General features: G+C 32.1%; 2 protein-coding genes and 1 long non-coding RNA gene across 3 annotated transcripts; 2 read left to right on the forward strand and 1 right to left on the reverse strand.

Moving 5' to 3' along the window:
• Positions 1–477: 477 nt before the first annotated feature.
• LOC107915978 (uncharacterized) lies at positions 478–1,746 on the reverse strand. Its single transcript, XR_001689345.2, has 2 exons — positions 1,228–1,746; positions 478–925 (listed from the first exon to the last, which is right to left on the reverse strand). It is a non-coding gene; the product is annotated as an uncharacterized lncRNA (long non-coding RNA).
• A 7,481-nt stretch (positions 1,747–9,227) lies between these two features.
• On the forward strand, positions 9,228–10,046 carry LOC121203368 (ankyrin repeat-containing protein BDA1). Its single transcript, XM_041099963.1, has 2 exons — positions 9,228–9,800; positions 9,996–10,046. Exons 1-2 carry the CDS (start codon positions 9,228–9,230, stop codon positions 10,044–10,046), a joined length of 624 nt encoding a protein of 207 aa, XP_040955897.1.
• On the forward strand, positions 10,037–10,876 carry LOC107908462 (uncharacterized). Its single transcript, XM_016835638.2, has one exon. It carries the CDS (start codon positions 10,072–10,074, stop codon positions 10,687–10,689), a length of 618 nt encoding a protein of 205 aa, XP_016691127.2. The 5' UTR covers positions 10,037–10,071; the 3' UTR covers positions 10,690–10,876.
• The last annotated feature ends 5,048 nt before the right edge of the window (positions 10,877–15,924 follow it).

Genomic DNA, 15,924 nt, shown 5'->3' on the forward strand with positions numbered 1-15,924 from the left:
TAAATTTTCGAAGAGATTATTATAGAAACCAAACCTCGAAGAGATTATGCTAGAAATCAAACCGACTTTTAAAGTCATCTAAGCATACAGATAAGGTGGCTTAGTAACTTGGCAACTTACTAATATAATTTCTTAAGTACATTAAGTATGTAGATGAGGAAGCAAAGAGATTGGCTTGCAAGGTGGATAACAAGTTGTCAAAATTGGTTTTGCAACTTGGAAAAATCAATAACGTGGCAATAGTGACAAATGATGATAATGATAAATGTGCTGGAAGGTTCATGAAATATTAAAGGATAAGGATGATAGGATAATTATGGCATCAATGTTTGAACGGTCTTAGGCGAAAAAAATTGTTAATGTCGGTTAAACATTATTATAAATATGGTTCATGGGTTAGTATAATAGTTGCTGAAATGTGAGAGAGCATTGAGAGAAAAAAAAAGTGCAGTAAAAGTGAGAAAAAATTGTGAGAGATAGAAAACTAGTAGTAGCTAGTATAGAGAGAAAAAGAGAGTTTGCATTTGTATTGTGTTTATTTGTGAAAAATAAAATTATTATTGTAATGCCCAATTTTGACCCGGGTCCACACAATAAAATAAACCAAATTAAAAAAGAGTCCAATGAAATAGCAGTCTATTAACAAATTTTAGCTAGCCCAAAATTATAACCCAAACCCAATTAAGCCCAAACCTAATCTGACCCAATACTAAACCCGAATGGCCCAATCCCTAGCCCAATTGTGTTACAAGCCCAACACAAAGAGATTGCGGAAACCCTAGCAGCAAACCCCCAGCGCCGCAACCAGGCTCTGCCCTCGCACGAACCGCGCCTTTGAGCCGCTGCCCGCACGCGCCTCTTCACTCACAGACCCTACGAGCTACGCACACCTCCGTACCTCCGCATAGGTCCCCGTATGCCGCACCTGCAGACAGAGCCAAACAACGCAACAGAAACAACGAAAAAGAAAGAAACAAAATAGCAGAGAGGATTTTGTATTTTTCTTTTATTTTTTATTCTGTATTTTGGGCTATATAAAGCCTGTTGATTCGTTTGTAAAAAGAGGGACGATTTTGAATGAAAAAAGAGGAAAAAAAAATCAGATTTTGAAGGTGATTTCGAGTTTTATTTTCTGTTTTTTTTCTCGATCTTTTTTTCGATTCTTTGCTTTCTTTTTCTTTTATTCACTGTTGGAAAAAAAGAAACAAAGGAAGAGTGAGAGTTTACCTGTCATCTGAGCGACGTTTACTCCGCTGCAATCGGAGCCAGACAATCGTTCAGAGAGCCCTTGGACGGCCAGTCTTTGGAACGGTGCAAAGAGAGTTTTTCTCTCTTTTCTTTAGTTCTTTTTTAGATTAGGAAAACGATTGATAGTTTTAGGGTTTTGCTTTGGCATTTATTAATGTATAAACCGGTGTCGTTCAAAGCCTGTGTTAGTAGCTTTAAAACGACACCGTTTAAATATGAGACCCGATGATCCGACTTGACCCGGGGAGGATCCGCGCATCTATGGATTAAAGGGGAATTTTCGTTAATGGTCCTTTATTTTTGTAACATGTTTAAATTGATCCTTTTAGGTTTCTTAATTTTTCCATATATTTCATTGCTTGTTTCAATTCTGTCCAGGCTGAAACGCGGCGTTTTGGAGCTGAGGATATTTTCCTCTTTAGCCCCCATGTTATTCGCGGGTGCCTTTTTTGGTCCTCAATTCTGCTTTATTTTCATTTATTTTCCTTTTTATTTCGAATTTAATACAATTTTGCCCATACTTATTTAATTTAATGTACTTGATTTTTTATGCTGTTTACATTTTTATTTTTTCTGATATATTTGTTTTAAAATTTAACTCTTTTTTGTTTAAGTTTAATATATTTTTAATTTTATTATCAATACTATTTCAATATTATAATATATTACTATTTTGAATCTATCATTATTATATTATAAAATTTACCATGTTCTATTGTTCAAAATTTAATATATATCATTATCTAAATTTCCACATTTTTATATATTTTCATGTAAATTCAATATGTTTTATATACATGTTTTTAATATTTTATTCTATAATATATTTCCTCTAAATTCACTCATTACATACTTTTAGATTTGTAAATATTTTTTATAATGCTATTATATAATAATATTATATGCGTACATATTTCATATTAAATTATTTTCATTATCCATACATACATAATCTATTATTAATTTCATATTATTATATAGATATTTTATCTCTTTCAAATATTTTGACATTTTTAATTTATTTCAACTTATTTCAATATTGTTAATTTATTTAAATTTGTTTTAACATTTTAATTCATATATTATACTTATTTCTTAAATTATGTTTAAATTTGTATATTTCGTTAGTGTTTATGTAAATTTACTTGGTTTCAATTAGTCTTCTATTACTTGCCAATGTTGGTATTTGTATGATATATGGTTGAGATAATTAAGGCTATGCTTGTTTAAATTTATTTATTGATTATTCATTAATGTACATTCTAATTTACGAATCACCATTCCGCATTGTACGTTATTATTTCATTGTTTAATTTGTTCAAAAGATTACGTTCAATATCATTCAAATACCAAGAGCATTTTTATTCAAAGTTTTCAAAAATGACGCAATACTCGGCATTTGGGATCTTCGAAAAGATTGAACTCTAACGTATTGTGATCCAATTTTTCTCGTTGAATCTAAATAATCGAGGATATGCTTTAATCAAAACACTTAAATAAAAGCTCATTCTCGAGAATTCGATACGTTGTGTCCTAATGCATTGGATATGACATGTTATTTTTTCGAGATTCTTCTAAAATAAAGGCAATATGCGGTATTTAGGAATTTTGGAAAATTGAACCCTAACTTACTGGGTTTTGATTTTTCATTTGACACAAATAACCAAATACCCTTCTTAAAATGCATAGGTTTTGAAAATCAAAAGATAGACTTAATTTTGAGGATTTAAAATGTTACACTCTAACTTACTGAGTGTGACAATTTATTTCTTTGAAATAAGTGAGTCTCATCATCCAATTTATTTCATTCAAATTTTCTTTTCAAAGGATCGTATTTTAAAATCGTTTCAAATTCTCGATACTAAGATATTAAACAATCAATTCGGTACCAATTCTGGGCGTTATGAGGGTGCTAATCCTTCCTCGTACGTAATCGACTCCCGAACCTGTTTTTCTGAATTTCGTGGACTAAAATCATTATTTTAATAAAATCAAATCGTTTATTAAAAACAACCACTTTTCAAGGTGATCCGATCACACCTTATCTTTAAAAAGATCGGTGGCGACTCCAATTTTCATTTCATTTTCAAGTCGACAACTAAACTTTTTTTGTTTTCAAAAAATGGTTACGACAATTATTTTAGCTAGTAATTTTCCATTACGCTTCCAACAAGTGGTATCTGAACTAGGTTTGTGTCGATGTCACAATGGAAAACATGATTCTACCACAGGTCCCAAAAGTAACAAAGAAAAATTATAAGAATTGGAGCATCCAGATGAAGGCATTGCTCAGTTTTCAAGATTGTTGGAACATTGTCGAAGAAGGATATTTCGAGCTTGAAAATGCAGTTGCCGAAGAAACTTTAACAAACGAAGAAAAGAGAGTATTGAAATAAGCTCGTAAAAAGGATAAGACGATGTTTTTTTTTTACTTTTCAAGGTGTTGATGAATCAACCTTTGAAAAAATTTCAGATGCGAAGCTATCAAAGTAAGTGTTGGGAATCTTGTAAAAATCCCTTCAAAGAGCGAAAAAGGCCAAAAAGGTACATTTACAAACCCTTAGAGCCGAATTTGAAACGTTGAAAATGAAAGTTTTAGAAAGCGTTGATGACTATGTCGCCCGAGTGAAAGCAATGGTAAATGAAATGAAAAGAAATAGAGACATAAGAGTAATGGAAAAATTTTTGTGGTCATTAACACGAAAATTTGATTATATGGTGGTCGCCATTGAAGGAATCAAAAGTTTTGTCACAAATATCAATCGATGATCTTGTGGGTTCCCTCCAAGCCTATGAGCATAAAATCTAGCAAAATGATGGTACTGAAAATTTGGAGCAAGTCTTGCAAAGTAAGCTATCCTTTAATGAAAGTGGAGCTAGCAATAGTTTTAGACAATGTACAAGCAATCTTGGAGGATGTCATGGAGGATATAGAGGTAGAAATAGAGGAGGACAAGGAACTGTGGATGAGGTAATCAATCATATGGTAAAGGCCAAACAAGTGAATAATATCAGACATCAAGTCGTGGATGAGGAGTTCGAGGCTGAAGTCGAGGTTGAGGTAGAGGTAAATTTCAACAAGGAAATAAATCTCAAATACAATGTTATAAATGCAATAAATATGACCAGTTTAGTTATGAGTGTAGATTAACTCCCAAGGTTGATGAGAGAAATCAACAGCTAAAGAAGAATAAAACGTAGAATCTAGTGTATTTTTTATAAAGAAAGTGAAAAATTAAGTAAAAATATTTGATATCTTGATAATTGTGTCAACAATCACATGTGTGGCCAGAAAAACTTATTTTCAGAGTTGGACGAGAATATTCAATGACAAGTAATGTTTGGAGATGAATAGCACGCCACTGTCACAGGTAAAGGCAAAGTTACAATTACATAAAAGAACGAGAGAAGTACATATCAAATGTTTATTGCGTACCAGCTTTGAAAAGCAACATCATCAGCCTTGGTCAACTTCTAGAAAAAGGATATGAAATACATATAAAGGATTGCACGCTCGCTTTAAAAAATAAAAGTGGTGAATTAATTGTCCAAGTTGATATGGACGCGTAACCGTCTATTTACTATTGGCATTAAATATGGAGAAGTGAAGTGTATGAAGAATCCAATCAACGATGATTCATGGTTGTGGCATTTAAGGTTTGGGTATCTTGGATTTTTTGGCCAGAAGCTATTGTTAAAAGAAAAAATGGTAAATGAATTTCTAGAAATTAATCCTCCTAATCAATTGTGTGAAGCTTGCATTAAAGGAAAACAACACAGACAGAGTTTTGAAGTTGGAAAATCTTAATGAGCTAGGAGACCATTGGAGATTGTGCACTTTGACATAGCAAGTCCCTTTGATATACCATCATTTGGTGAAAACAGGTACTATCTTACTTTTACTGATGATTTTAATAGAAAAACTTGGATATATCTTCTTAAAACAAAATCAGAAGCATTTGACAAGTTTATCGAGATCAAAGCTATGGTAGAAAAATAGAGTAGACATTATATTAAGATATTTAAAACTAATAGAAGCGGTGAATATTCTTCAAAACTATTTGAAAGCTTCTGTAAAGAGCATGAAATTATTCATCAGTTATCATCTATGTACACACCACAACAAAATGGAGTTATTGAAAGAAAGAACCGCATTATTCTTGATATGACAAGAAGCATGGTTAAAGGTAAGCATTTACCAAGAGCTGTCTGGTTTGAAGCTATTCAATGTGCTGTTTATTTATTGAATCGATATCCAACAAAAAGTGTGAAATACAAGATGCCAAATGAAGCCTGGAGTAATGAAAAGCCAGGAGTCAAACATCTCAAAAATTTTGGATGCATCGCGTAAGTTCATGTTCCTAACCAGACAAGCAAGAAGCTCGACGATAAAGGAGTGAAATGTATTTTCATTGGTTACAAAAAAAGAAACAAGACATATAGGCTATACAACCTTCTCACCAAGAAATTTATTATTTAAAGAGATGTAGAATTCGATGAAGCTGATTATTAGAGATGGAACAAAGAAGAAAAGAAAATTGAAGGATTATTTTTTAGTGATGACAAAGACGACTTCATTAATCAAGAACGAGGTAACGATCAAAGCCCTCCATCAAGTCCTATTGCAACAACTCCTACAATATCATCATCACTAATTCGTAGCAGTACTAGCAGCTCAGAGGAAGCACCTGCAAGAATGCATAGTTTACACAATATTTATGATCTCACAGAACCCATAGAAACAACACTCGATTATTCTTTATTCTACTTAATGACAGAATGTGATCCGATAACATATGAAGATGCAATTGAAGATGTCAAATGGAAGAAGGCAATGGATGAAGAAATTGCAGCAATAAGAAGAAATGACATATGGGAGTTAACAAGTCTATTAGAAGGACATAGTCCAATTAGAGTCAAATGAGTGTACAAGACGAAGACCAACAGAGAAGGAAAAATGGAGAAATACAAAGCAAGACTAGTTGTAAAAGGTTGCAAGCAAAGATATGGAGTGGACTATGATGAGGTATTTGCTCCGGTCGCCAGAATTAACACTATAAAGCTTCTCACGGCAATTGCAACACAAAATAAATAGAAGATTTATCAAATGGACGTGAAGTTAGCATTCCTTAGTAACTACCTAGAAGAAGAATTCTACATCAAACAACCACATGGATATAGCAAATAAGGACAAAAAGACAAAGTTTATCGCTTAAAGAAAGCTTTATATGGACTGAAGCAAGCCCCAACAACATGAAACACAAGAATAGATGAATACTTTCAGAAGAACGGGTTCATGAAAAGCCTATACGAGCATGCCCTATATACGAAGAAAAATAAAGTTGGTGACATCATGATCGTGTGCTTATACGTGGATGATATAATTTTCACGGGAAACAATCTAGGTATGTTCAATGACTTTAAGAAAGCTATGATTGAAGAATTTGAAATGACAGATATTGGAGAAATGTCATACTTTCCTGGAGTCGAAGTGAAGCAAATGAAAGATGGAATATTTGTGTCTCAAAACAAGTATGCAAAATAGATTTTAAGAAAATTCAAAATGAAAGATTGCAAGCTGGTAGCCACGCCAGCAAAATTGAGCATTAAATTAAGTGTTGCTTCATCTAAAGAGTTGGTAAATCCAACATTGTTTAAAAGTATCGTTGGAAGTTTAAGGTACTTGACTATCACTCAACCAGACATCATGTACACAATGGGAAAAGTATTAAGCAATCAAACGTTATGTCAATTGGTTATTAACCAAAACTTATCACTATTCGTAGTGATGAGTCATGTTTTTTGTTACCAAAAGTTATGTTACTTAATTATTAACAAAAGAATTATAATTATTCAAATAGATATCTATTGAAGAATTGTGTTTATTGCTAAAAAAATGTTACTATCCATTTGGATGGTTATATCTTTATGAAGAGACAGAGGAACTCCTATAAATAAGAGTCAAATTTTATTTGTTTGACACACAAAAAACATAGAAACTTTTGTTTCTTTTGGTTCTCCTTCATGTTCTATTATTGTTAGATGGTTCTATGAAAAATTATTGTAGAATTTCTTTATAGAAATTGGTATTTTTGCTATTCTCCAATCAATGCTTAATGGACTATTTTCATTAGTGCAAAACGTAGACAGTCATTAGAATTTATTATACCCTCAAAGTTCATTTTCTAGTAATTCTTTTGTAAACCAAAATATAGGTGGAGGCAAATAAAATCTTAAAAAATGTGACATTGATACACGGAGTCCTCATTAATTTTTCATAATTCCAATTTATCCCCGGTCACCGTCTATTTAAAAGGAAAAAAAATAAAGAGAGAGACAAACATAGATACACGTGCTTCTGAAAGAGGCATACATCATCCACTTTGATAACAGAAACAAATATATATTAAATTAAAGAAGAGACGGTGGTGGAGTACGCTTTGTGGTGTGCATACGTAAAAGAGTATGGACCGAGTGAGTGGTGGGGAAGAACATGTAGACAAAACCTTTAAAGTAAAACATGTAAACAGACACCCATTAGCAAATAGAAAATTACAAACCAAGAGAGGTTAGGAAGAACATAGGTTTGGGCTCTACGAATTACACTCTTGTTCATCTCTCAACCCTTTGACTAGTTTTTTACACTGTTAAAGAATTCCAACGTCATAAAAATTTACTTTAGAAGTGAGTTCTCTGTTAAACTCCAATCTTACCATTGGAGAACCATCATTGAGTTCTAAATTTTGTTGTTGTACATAAAAATAAATAAATAAAACTGCCCAAATTTCCGAAGAGATTATGATCTAATGGTGATTCGAGTTGTTTAACAGAGCAGTATTGTTGGAGACCCCATATTCTACACGTCAATGGTAGGACAAAGAAGTGAATAAAGAGAGTAAGAAATGGTAGGAGCTAAGCATATTTAAGTTCTTGTATTTACGTAACCTACATCAAACACACTTAACATTCTTGATATTAGGCAAGTTCAACTTGTTACAATATAATGATATTTAGCAAAACAAAAAAAAGTGAATTCTCTTTAGTTCACTAATTATACCGACACTCTTATCAGAGTAAATAAAACTTGAGTGGACATTAAAAAAAAAAAAAACAGGAGAAACCCTCTTTATCAGATTCTCTTCTCCAAGTCTTAAAGGTCGAACAGACTCTGGAAAAAAAACTTGAAACAGGTGAGTTGAGCCTCGAGTTGATAAGGGAATGCTCAAAAAGCCATGAAAAGGAAAAGCCAGAAGCAAAGAGATTTTCTATTTTCTTTTGTTGGGTGTTTTGGATACTAGAAAATCTGCTTCAAAACAACGTTGACGTTTCATATATAAGAACATCACATCTAAGCCAAGACAAAAATTTTGGTTAATTGGTCAGGTTAGATATCCTTACACCATTTATGGTAATTAATGATTTAGTGGTTAAATTGTAATAAATCGATAATTTTAATAATTATATCATAATTTTGTAGAATTCAGTAAGAAAAACGTATACATAAATTATTAAATTTGTAGTTCACCCGAAAGCCAAACTATCATTTTCATATATTGTTAGGCCACTGCTTATTTATTCTTTGCCTTACAGTGCGAGGAGAATTATGACGAAGATGAACGTTTTCAGATTCCATCTTTCTTTTCGTTAATATACAATAAGGACAAATCTTTCAGATTTCTACAAGTTTCTTTTATGCTGCTTTCCATGTAACAAAAGTAAAGTACTAGCAAAAAAATAAACATATCCAACTTAAGACAATTACTTCTTTTGCTTGCTTGCTTGCATTGCAAGCCAAATATGGCTATGTTTCAAAATTCCATTCCTAGTCCAATGGGCAACGGTTTACTTTTTCCGTCAAGCTTCATGGTTAAGATTTTCAATCATCTAAAATATACAGAATTGTTCCCTTGAACAAGGGAAGCTGATACTGCATTTTTCAGCGCTGCCAAGGGTAACAACAACAACAAGATCAAGTAGAAATGGAATCAAGGTTGTTCGAAGCAGCTCGCTGTGGAGATATATCTGCATTTCACTCATTACTCGAGGAAGATCCATTTCTGCTCGACCGAGTTGCCTTAAACCCAGTCTATAACCCTCTACACGTATCCGCATTAGCAGGACAAGTGGAAATCACAAAGGAAATCGTGAGCAGAAAGCCGGCATTCACTAGGGAGCTAAACGAAAACGGTTTTAGTCCTATACATGTCGCTTCAGCAAATGGGCACATTGAGATAATAAGAGAGCTTATGAGGGTTGGATATGATATATGCCTTTTGAAGGGAAAAGACGGCAAAGTTCCACTCCATTGCGCGGCTTTAAAAGGGAGAGTGGATGTTGTTAAGGAACTGGTGTGGGCTTGCCCCGAGTCTCTTAAACAAGTGACAGCCTGCGGAGAAACCGCCCTTCATTTGGCTGTGAAAAGCAATCAGATTGAAGCTGCAAGGGTATTGATTGAGGAGATAAGGAGGTTACAAATGATGGAAATCTTGAACTGGAAAGACACCGAGGGCAACACCGTTTTACATCAGGCAACCTTCAATAGACAACATGAGGCAAGTCTAGTTACAATTACTTTCATCTTTTCTTATTCATTTTTTCATTTCTTGGCCTACGTTAAGCTAAATATGATGTATAGCATATAGATTGTGTTGTAAGGAATGGATCAATACTGGTTTGCAGATTATAAGTCTATTAATCGGTGGAGAAGCACTTGCTTGTGGGGTTAACATAAATCCCGTAAACACCAGTGGATTCACACCGAAGGATGTTCTGGATCTTTTGCTCCAAACTGGAAGTGATTTTCATGATATTCATATTTATCAGATGTTTCAGCAAGCTGGGGCTGTGACAGCTCAAGAAATAACAGGGGACCCTGCTTATTTCCGAACTCAAACGGAACCCATAAACACCGCGCACATGGTTCAATCTGCTTGTTCATGGAACCTATGGAAGGAACTAATGAAAGAGGTGGCGGAATCGTCAACCGAAACCCAAAATGCACTAATGGTGGTGGCAGTCCTTATCGCATCGGTCACGTACCAAGCGATTCTCAGCCCTCCGAGTGGTTTTTGGGATTCGGATAAACTAAATTCGCAGACCGTCACAGTTCAAAAGAGAACCATGATGCCTGGAGAAGCTGTGATGGCAGATGACCCTGAAGTTTTTGCTGTGTTCATTGTGTTCAACGCAATTGGTTTCTTTGCATCGCTTGCGATGATATCTCTGCTTACAAGTGGATTCCCTCTGAGAGCAGGCTTACGGCTGGCCATAATTTCAATGACGGGAACTTACGTAATAGCAGTGATCTACATGGGTCCGACGAAAATGAGGGAAGTGTATATAGTGGTGATTTTCATGGGGCTTCTGTTTGTTGCGGAGTTGGTACGGTTCACTATGTGGTTGCTCAAGAAATGGGGAGTTCTTACTGATACAAGGAGCTGACCGCATTAGACGAATCCACTCAAATGAGTTTTAGAAGTTGGTATCTTTTGGACATAATTACATGTTCTGTAGAATATCTTGTCATGTACCATTGTTCATAACATAACATGAAAGCAAAACAAAAAAAAAAAGGAATCTCATTGTTGAAATTTTATCTTAGATATTGGAATTAAGATGTTTTTTTAATCAATAAAAGGAGCCTTAGCATAGCAAAAACAAGGGTTCGATATTATTGCTAGTAAAACAAATGTGAATTCGAAAGATCATTCGTGTAAATTCGAGCTCGTAATGATCCCAGCTTGAAAAAAATTCGAGTTCGGAAGGCTTTGAGTCCAAGATCAATCTGACCCGAATTTGAAATAAATCTAATCTAAAGTTCAAAAACGACCTAAATTTATAACTAAACAATCATAATAAGCATTAATAGTTAATGTACTTTTATAATATTACTTAAAATAAAAAATATGAATAAATAATCATTCTTTATTTTATTTTATGACATTGTATACGTAAGCCTTGTGTATTTATTTTAAAATTTTATGAATAGGAAAAATAATTAATAATAATTTTTTATGTTAAATTATAAGAAACAAATTTTTAAAAATATTAATTTAATATAAAATATTTTCAATACTATAATTATATATGTATAATAAAAATATAAAATTAATAAAATTTAACTTTAATAACAACATAAAATATATAATGACAAAATATATTAATTTAACAATATGATAACTTGTGTTATACTTATCACAAATGACTAAACATGATTTATTTACAATATTAATAGCATTACTAATAAATTCAATTTTAAACCATATATTTTAAATAAAAATAAAAATTAGAAAATTTAAAAGTTGTTTGAAAAAAAATTGTCAAATAGAATATATTAATAAAAAATATATTCTGAAATTCATAAAATTTTGTAAAATCGCACAAATATATAAATCAAAATTTTAGTACAATTACATAAAACTAAGCCATACTAAGGGTGGGCTTGGATGGGCGATTGAGTGCGGTGTGGTGCGGTGCGGTGCTGTGCGTTTAACTTATTTTTTGTCTCACACTACAGTATCGCTACAGTATCTAATCTCACCGCCACCGCTGTTTTTACACTAACCGTAGGTAAACACACCGCCCATCCAAACTCACTCTAAGTCCAACTCCAAAGTTCTGAACATGAGCAACCAGACACTGTAGTTGTTTTGTATAACAAGATTTATGAATAATTGAATGGATTAGGGCATTAACAATAAACCTTTTAGCATTATATTGGATGGTGCTAGTAATATGGATATAATATTATATAATATAGTAGGAGGGTTAACTTTCAAATGTACGAAAAGTATAGAAATCCAGAGCATATTGCAAATAGTATAATAATAAACAATAGTATATAATGTACTACTATTATATATATAACTATTATTATATTATAGATTATAATGAAAAGTATAGTATTATACGATATTATAATGTTTAATCTTTGATGCATATATATAAACTATTAATATTTTATACATACTATATGATATATATGATATAGCATTATATAACATAATAGGAGGGCTAATTTTCAAATATATGAAAAATAAAGGGACTTAGAGCATATTTCAACCAGTATAATAATATATGATAATATTTAATATATAAGGTACTACTATTTTATATAATAATTATTATATTATATATTATAATAAAAGATATAGTATTACATGATATTATAATGTTTAATCATTGATTCATAAATATAAACTATTAATATATGATATGATATAATATAGCATTATATAATATAGTAGGAACGCTAACTTTGAAATGTATAAAGTATGAGATTTAGAACATTATTCAACCAATATAATAATAATTAATATATTATGTACTACTCTACTATTATAGTATGTGATATAGTCTTATATGATTAAATAATATATTTTCTAAATATTAATATATATAACTATTATTATACTATTAGATTATAATAAAAAATATAGTATCAATAGTTATGGATAATTTAGTATATTAAAATATATGTTTATAATTATAACTAGTAATACATAAAATATTATTAAAACTTTAATATCTTAATAAATTATCATTTTTATTAAATTAGATTTTGAATTTGGCTTTAACTTTTACAAATTGTATTTGTGTATCGGGTTTAATTTCTTTTTATTTCGGGCTTGAGATTTGCGCTACAATTAGTTTATTTTGAGTTTGGGTAATAATGAGTATATTATTTGGGTTTAAGCTTAGTATAATATATTTGAGTTTTAGTATAAATGTTTTAGAATATAAATATTTGGTTTATAAATTTAATAAGAAAAATAAAAAGTTATTTGATTGTCAATATAATATAATATTTACAATAAAATATATTTTCATTAATTCATATAATATCATTGAATAATAAATTTTACATACAATAAGCACTTTAATTATTTTATTTGAAAGCACTCTATTAGATATATGTAATTTGTGCATTTTATCAGACAAATTTGAACTGTGTTACCATCGTATAAAAGTAAAATGGATTATTATATTTAAAATTAAAATATTTATAACTTATAAAGTTCAAAATTATTTGAATCCATGAAATCTCGCCTGACTCGATTCAAGCCCGAATTCGAGTCCGAAAGGTCCGAGCTCAAGAAAATTCGAGTCCGTAATAGACCCGAACCTGAGAAAGCCCAAGCCCAATAAAATCAAAGTTCAAAATAAGCCCAATCCGAGCTCTCCTAAGCCTACCCATTTGCCAACTCTATTCGATACATAGTAGTCCCAATGGCATCAAGCAAGAAAGTTCAAGTGGAGCATCATTACGAATATAAAGCTAGTCACTCAAGTTACAAACATCTGAGGGGGAAGACAACTATATTTCCCATAGAGAGATCATCTGTATTAAGTTTTAGCCAACCAATTTGCAGTTTTTACCAATAGAAGAAAGGTCCACGATAAATTCACAGAGACGGAGGTAAATATCATGTACCAATTTGGGCTTCATTCTAATTGCTATTTGTGGAGTGCGTCTCGCATTTTACACACATCATTGCAACGAGAAAACTAGTGTCGTGTTCCGACGACGTAACACGGGACGTCAGGATGAGGAGACATACAACGTTGCAATGGCGCGACGTGTTCTCCACATAAATGAGTTTCTTCTCTTAGCTAAACTCTGCTATCTTTTCCTAGTTAAACTCTGATTATACCATAGATATTTTAGTCAAATTAGCTGTCGCGTGCTAAAATGATATGCGAATTGTGCAAGTATACACGTTGAATCAAGTAATAAAGTGATAAGTGAGATCGTCTCCGTAGGGATTAGATTAGTTATAAAAATGGTCAAGTTATTATAATAAAGTTAGATTAATGTTATAGCAAAATAATGATAAGAATGTAATGGTAAACAAAAGAAATATTAATGTGAACAAAATGTGTAATTGATGAATAATTGAAAATGTTATGACAATGCAAGAGTAAAAATGTAATGGCAATTATGAAAATGATATATATGAATAATAGTAACTGAACAAATAAACAACTAAGGATGCGATGACAAAGATACTACGACAAGGGATAAGGTATATACGATGTTGATATGGAAGGTCGAGATTACTAAGAATCTACCCTTATTGTCAGAAATTCCTCGGCAAAATTGCAATCAATATTGCTCAGAAGAGTTCTAAAGTGGTATGTTTCTTTTGATAGCAAAAACTTCAAGTTAAATTACCCGTGTCTATAGGCCTTTAATACGGTACCCTGTACTGTTTCCTTCTGTATGAATGTTGCTCTATGTCTAGAGTCTCTACAAGCATCTGTCGAGTACTTGATCATATAATTCAATTTTGGTCTAACTAATCCAACTTTTTCAAAATTAAATTAGTTTATGGGCATGCTACACAGTCGTCTATGTCTAAGGATTGCACGCATACAATTTAGAAATAAAAACAATTGAATGAAATAGTAAATTAATTCAGATCTATGCTTCAACCATTAAAGAAAATAAAGGTTTCACCATGTAATCCTAACCCTATGAGATTTAGCTCATGGGTTGGCAAATAAAATTCAAAACCAAAATATCATTCAACATCGTTTTCATCAAATCAATTCACGAAGAAATAGTTAAGAAATAACAGAAGAACGTCAAGAAGACAACTTTCGCGTGTCCAAATCACACTCCAGTGGCACAGTGTCCCTGGTGGCTGAGAGGGACTGCCTTCGTCTTCCTCTTTCCATCTCTACTCAACTGCTACCTTCTAGTTTCACCTATGGATCTCCACACTTGTTTTCCTTTTTGGGTTTCCTCCTTTGGCTTTTTATAGGCTTTTTCCCTAGGGTAAATCCAACAACTCAAGTTTATCTTCTCCTTTTTAAATTCATTTTTCAACAACCCAAGATTATCTACTCCTCTTTTTAAATTCTTTTTTTCTAGGATAAAAATCAACAGCCTAGGATTATCTTCTCCTCTCTTTTAGTTGGGCTTAAACTGGTATGCGTTGAGTGTTGACTTAGTTTTCTTGGAATTGCCAAGGTATTCGTACTGACAAAATGTCCAACCTTTTGCCCCGAAAAACCTTCACTTTATTTCTTGTTCCTCAACCTGCACCTGCCAAATCACCAAATATAGCTTTACCATAAGCAATTAAAAGTACCTAATATTTAAATACAGTCCAAGCTCCTCATGCAATGATAAAAATACTAGTGAAATGTCCTAACATGCTACTAAATGTATCTAAGTACAAGCAATTGACAAGGTCTAAAGGCATGAAATATAACTCTTTTCAAGAGTTATCATTAGCCTTTTAATCTTAACATATAAAAAGGGCCTTTAGTAACCTTAAGGAACAAAAATAACACAACACAAGATTTTATGAGAACATTAAGAAAAGAACTTTGAGAGAGCTTTTAGGGAATTTTGTGTTTTAGCGAGAGAGCTTGGGATTCGGGGTTTAGGGCTTATTTTAAAAATTTTCATCTTGTACTATTTGATTATTTACTCATTAGTGAAGTCTTCTTTTGCCCATAATTTTTTATCTTCTTCATCAGAGGAGTTTTTTCATGTAAATATTTATGCCCAATTTTCTTTATTTCTTCTTTCTCGTTGTTTATACGGGTCAATCCCCAACACTATTCGATGACAGATAATGATTATTATTCCCCACAATGTCAAACCACTAAGCTTGTGTGATAGGGTAGTCCTTAAGGACGTGTTCAATGGTTTCTAGATGATTT

The sequence above is a fragment of the Gossypium hirsutum genome, chromosome D08, assembly GCF_007990345.1.
Source record: "Gossypium hirsutum isolate 1008001.06 chromosome D08, Gossypium_hirsutum_v2.1, whole genome shotgun sequence".
Classification (NCBI taxonomy): Eukaryota; Viridiplantae; Streptophyta; class Magnoliopsida; order Malvales; family Malvaceae; genus Gossypium; species Gossypium hirsutum.